Source organism: Parasteatoda tepidariorum, chromosome X1 (genome assembly GCF_043381705.1).
Source record: "Parasteatoda tepidariorum isolate YZ-2023 chromosome X1, CAS_Ptep_4.0, whole genome shotgun sequence".
Taxonomy (NCBI): domain Eukaryota; kingdom Metazoa; phylum Arthropoda; class Arachnida; order Araneae; family Theridiidae; genus Parasteatoda; species Parasteatoda tepidariorum.
Genome location: NC_092214.1, coordinates 29,147,107 through 29,153,106, shown reverse-complemented (window position 1 = coordinate 29,153,106; position 6,000 = coordinate 29,147,107). Strand labels below are relative to the sequence as shown.

Sequence of the window (6,000 nt, the reverse complement as noted above, 5' to 3'; positions counted from 1 at the left end):
ATATATATATATATATAATAGACACCAGTGTCTCATCTGCATCAAAGGCATCAAAACTCGGTTTGATAAGATATTTAACTAAAAGCAACATTGCCATATTAGCTACATACTAAGAAAAATAACTTCAGGAAAAAATGAAGAAATTTCGGAGGGCTTATCAAAATTGCGATGCATCTAAACAACGCTAAATAAGAAAGGGTTCATAGATTAAAAATAATTCTTTCTTCCAGAATACTTGAAATGAAAAACAAAAATTCAGCAATGCTACTAGACGTGAATTGTAAGGATCCCGTGGGTCGCTCTGCTACTTTAATGGCAATTGATAATGAAAATTTAGATATACTTGAATTATTGCTGGAGCACGGAGTTGAAAGTAGAGATGCATTATTACATGCCATAAATGCTGAATACGTCGAAGCTGTTGATCTTCTTCTGGAACATGAAGAAATAGTCCACAAGGAAAATGAACCACATGTAAGTTACATAACTCTACAATGTATGCATGGAATTTACTTTATTTCAGAATTTACTTTATTACAGAATTTTTTTCAATATGAATAATAGTATTATCATCATTATAGATTATTATAGAATTTACTTTGTTTATTATAATAGAATTTACTTTAGTATAGATATTTAAAAAATTCTCTTTAGTATAGATATTTAAAAAATTCACTTTAGAATAGATATTTAAAAAATTCACTTTAGTGCAGATATTTAAAAAATTCACTTTATTATAGATGTTTAAGAAATTCACTTTAGAATAGATATTTAAAAAATTCACTTTAATATAGATATTTAAAAAATTTACTTTAGTATAGATATTTAAAAAATTTGCTTTATTATAGATTATTACAAAATTTTCTAAGCTAAGAAAAATTGGATTAGCATTAGAGGCTCCTATCCCTTTTTTCTTATACAATCTATAAGCCAAGAATGTTAGCATAAATTTTTCTTGGGTCTATTCGAAAATTCAAGATTAACACATTCAGGTGATGAATTTAAATATTAAGTCTAGTACTTATGCTTTGCAAATAATTTAAATGGAAAGTAACGTTAAAATACTTTATACCCGTATGATATTAATAAACAGACTTAAAATTAAATTTTCTTTCTAACCTATTTAGGGGAATTAAGAACAAAATATTAGTAACACGATTCGTTAGTACCGCATATGCAATCAATTCGACATCTAGTTAAGAGAAATTTCAGAGATGCACTTTTTTAAATTTTGCACTTTTTTCAAAAGTTTAGTGACACTTTTATTCTTTGGATGCAGTTCCAATAAAACTAGCAGATAGAAGCATTTTTTTCCTTTATTGAAAAAAATGTTTCTGATCATTTTTATTATCAATAAAAAAATTTAGTACTTTATTTACGTCACTCTAGAGCTGTAGCTATAGGCGACGATCTGTGAATCACCTTTGAAGATGATCCGAAGACATGCCATCACAATTTTAATCCTCTGCTGAAGAATGGCAACTCTGCTTTGGTATCTTGAATCAAGCATTTTACACTAGAACTTAAGATCTAACGGGGATCGATAACGCACACCCTCTGTCCCTTTGTAGGCAGATCAAAGTGGTCAATGGTCACCCACCTACTTTGTGACAACTGCCAGTGATACATGACTGCTGTGAACCGTACTGGGAACCGTATCTTATCTACTGGGAACCGTATCTTACGATCAATTCACTATGAGACCAAAAATTATTTGTTTTTTCCTTGAATATGTGTGTAGAGGAGAGAGTTAAAAATTTACTCAATCATATTCCCTAAAAATCACGAAACTCAAAGATTCATTTTTCTCTTCTGTCTTATCCGATACTGCTCTATTGATTAACTGGACGCGTGTTTCTTTTTTTTTTCTTTTTTTTTAGAATTATAAATCTCGATGCATTTTACAGTTTCATACTAGTATAAAACTCTAAAGTATAGCTCTTATTGAGTTGTAAAATTCATCTTGTAAAGACAAGACAAAAAATTTTCTTCTTTTCTTCATACTTATTTCTAAAAATTCTGTTTGTGCTTTCAGAGTTGGGAGAAAGTGGATCGTGATATCTCTACTTTTACAGCAGAAATCACACCATTGATATTAGCAGCCCATAAAGATAATTACGAAATTTTAAAAATTTTATTGGATCGTGGTGCTACCTTGCCTATGCCACACGATGTTCGATGTCGATGTCGTGATTGTGTACAAGCCATGGAAGATGATTGCTTATGTCACTCAAGATCCAGAATCAATGCTTATCGAGCACTCTCTTCCCCATCTTTAATTTGTTTATCCTCTATTGATCCTATATTGACAGCATTTGAATTATCATGGGAACTTCGTAGACTAAGCATGGCAGAGAATGAATTCAAAGAAGATTATGTTGTGAGTAGTTTAAATATTGTTACATTATTATTATTAATGACGTTACTATAATTGCTACTACTAATTCTGAAGTTGCTACTAATGTCACTTCTACTGTTTACGAAAACTCTACTGAAAGAGCTTATTGGAGTAGATTATTTAAATTTGTTTGTCAAATGTTTTTTTGTTAAGGAAAGTAAAAATTGAAACTATAAAATAAATCACAGTTTGAGTTTTTTTTTAAATCGAAGTAAAGCTTTAATTTTCACTACAAGTACTATCTGTATGAAAAGATTTTAAAAGCGATAAATTAAATGGCAATAGAATATGAACGAAACATAACCTAAGAGTTATGAATAAATATTAACAGTTATTAATTTTATGTTTTCATAAATTTAGTCAATTTTTTTATTGCTGCTGGCCCTAATTCTTTAGTGCCAATTATAAATATGCAATGAGACACCTTACGTGTCAAATTTCGTTAAAAAAAAGCTAGGACGAAATGTTTACTTTTAAGAACTTAATAAATGCTCAACAAAAAAAAAATTCGAGTCAAATAAGCTAAATTATTAAATTTACCTGAATCTTATAATAAACTTACTGGGATTGGACAAAATAATGGAAACATTTCTATATTAACACTTTTTTTTTCTTTCTCACAAAATACTTAGAGAATTATCTTATAAATTTAAAAATGTTTAGTTTATGCGATTTCTCATACTTCTCAATAAAGTTTAAAGCTTTTAGAGATTTGAGAGACCAACTAAAAATTACAAACGGAAAATTATGATTTTAGTCACCCTATGCCAGAAATTGTAGCAATAAATTTATATTTTGTAACGCTTATTTTAGCTATTATATGCACGCAAAAAAATTGACAAAATTTCGTAAACTTAGCCTTAAATATTTATGGAGATACGGACATTCTTATTAAAAAAAATTCTTGGGATTTTTTGCTATAAGTTCAAAAATATTTGATAAAATTACGCAAAATTTTTGGAGTGTTTAAAGTGAATTAGAAAATTTTGCTTTAAAATTTGAGAAAAATCTGTTTAAAACTGTGAAAGATATGAGTAGTTAAAGTAGTTTTTTATACAGAGCATGCAAGGGTAAAATTTAAATTTAATTATTTTTTCTTAATTTTATAGTGAATCGTATTCGGCAAATATTAAAAAAAAAAGTTCCAAATTAAATATCTTAAAAATTTACAAGGTTTCAAGCAATTTTCTTAGTAGATTTCATACTTTTTAAAAGAAAGCTCAAAATAATAAGGGGTTTGCCACAAATTTCATTCTGTACTATTAAACAATATTTATTAAAAATGCACCGGCATTATTAGGAATCATCCCCCATTAAAGTATCTTTTCCTTTTTCTCTCCTTATACAATCATATTTCGGGGTATGAAAGTTTATTGCATGGTATTATCAGTTGTTATTTTATTTTGCTTTATAATACAAGATAATATTTGTAGAAAACCCCTTATCATTTTGAATTTTTATTAAAAAGAATTCCAAAAATCGCTTAGAAAATTGCTTTTGTCAAAGAAATGAACGTGTTCTTTTGGTAGTTTATTCGACTGAATATTTTCAAGTTTACCTTTGGTTATTAAAACTTTACTTTATTATTTTCAAATTCATCTTCAAGCATTTTCGTTCATCTTCATCAAAAAAATAATCTTGTTAATTAATATAAAACATGATATAATGAAATAATCAAAACAAATGCAAGTACAATTTTTTGTTGCACAATTTAAACTTGACATAATAAAAAAACCTTTATTACATCATTGTATCTTGTTTTTTCCTTTCTGTAAAAACTGCTGATTTTTTATGATTATTTATTTTGGGACCATGTAGAAACTTCGTTCTCGCTGTCAGGATTTTGCCACAGCTTTATTAGATCATGCTCGAAGCTCTCGAGAATTGGAAATGGTTTTGAATTATGATCCAGCTCGACCACTTTATCAACATGGAGAGCACATGCACCTAGCTAGATTAGAAATGGCAATTAAATATAAACAGAAGAAGGTATACAATTTTTTTTTAAAAATGTGTATCTTATTGAGAAAGTAACTAAAATGTACTTAGAAAACCTATGTTATTTTCAATTTTCATATTCTTTATTTATATTTTTTACTCATTTATATATTTTCTCTTTTGTCACATTTTATACAATTATGTCTGAAATCTAAGTTGGATCATTCTCTTATTTAATATTATCCTTAATCATACACAGAAGAGCCTTTTACATATTTACAAGCAATGTAAACAATATTTTAAAAAAAATAAGTACTTTTACTAATTCTAAATAGCTTCTAAATTAAATACTCTTATTTGAAATCAAATTTTCCCCTATTTTTATATTAAGTCAACGAAATATTTTAGCTTATTAGAATTAAATTTAATCCGCTTTTATGGTATAAGTTAAAAACAATTTTTGAATAAAATCCTTTAATTAAATCCTTTAGATCAGGAGATAGATTACGTTAACATTTTATCGCAAGGAATTTTTACACTTAATTTGGTTAAACATTACATGAAAAAAATATTTATTGAAATTTCTTAATTTCCATCGTATTCCATTTAACCATAAATAAATGAATTTCCATTTCTGTATGAGCGATTTTTTTAACTAATATTCCCTAAATAAACAAAGCCTTCTACTTATAAAGCCATACATTTTTAAAGTTTACAAAGCCATAAAATGTAAATGTGCGAAACAAAAATATACTTTCCTGATATACAAAACCTGCAAGTCTGTTAAATGAAAAATTTCAAAAAAAAATTTTGCTAATGGTTTTGTTAGAGTTCAAAGATAAAGCAATAAAATTCCCTTCAAACCGAAAGTTAATTTAGAAAGAAAATATTTTTTCTTCAGATTTTACTTTTCAAAAACAATATTAACTGAGAAAGGGTCCCAAAAAGAGCAGAGAAGTTACACTCCAAATAAAATACTTCTTTTTTTTACTAACCAAGTTTGGTTCTGTTTTACTTGATCATAGAATTTTAAATTCACAATCAAATATGATACAACAAAACTAGTTAAGGTGCAACCTTTCGATGGAGACATCATTGAAGAACGCTACTTCGACTGCAATATTTTATTTAGTGTTCAATATTTCATACGTCATTGAACCATAATTTATGTCCGAATCATGCCATTTAATAACTTTGAACTTCTTTTTCTGTCAAAGGTTGCACCTAACGGTGTCTGGGAAAAATGTTCAGGCAAAAACATCAGTGTACATAAGTGTGAATAGATCTCAATCAATAATTGCTCATCCCTCTCTAGCTACTTAACCTGTATTGTTACGTAACTAGAAGTTCTAGTTTCCATATTATTTAAGCACCAAAAAATAATATGGCATATCAGTTAGTGAAGTAATAAAAAGTGAAAACATCTGCTTCACAATAGATATACCTCCAGGTAAGAGCCCTGGATGTATCATGTTTCTTTCGCGACAAAAGGATATTCCTTTTCCTAGTATTCCTTTCCAGATGTTCCTTACTTTACCACTTTCTTATTAAATTCATGCAAACCCCAATCCTTATTTATATCATGATTTCGACTTTCGCAGTTTTGACCAGTTCGTGGCTTTGTCCAAACCTTCCACCAAGCACCCAAGGCTTAAATAAGAATA

At 28.0% G+C, this 6,000-nt stretch overlaps 1 protein-coding gene across 1 annotated transcript in view; it reads left to right on the top strand.

Moving 5' to 3' along the window:
* Positions 1-6,000, top strand: part of LOC107446666 (transient-receptor-potential-like protein) — a 29,555-nt gene that overhangs the window by 6,618 nt on the left and 16,937 nt on the right. The window contains exons 3-5 of the mRNA XM_016061366.4: positions 231-474; positions 2,036-2,380; positions 4,217-4,387. Coding sequence (XP_015916852.2) covers positions 231-474; positions 2,036-2,380; positions 4,217-4,387 — 760 coding nt within the window. The remainder of the gene's footprint in view (positions 1-230; positions 475-2,035; positions 2,381-4,216; positions 4,388-6,000) is intronic.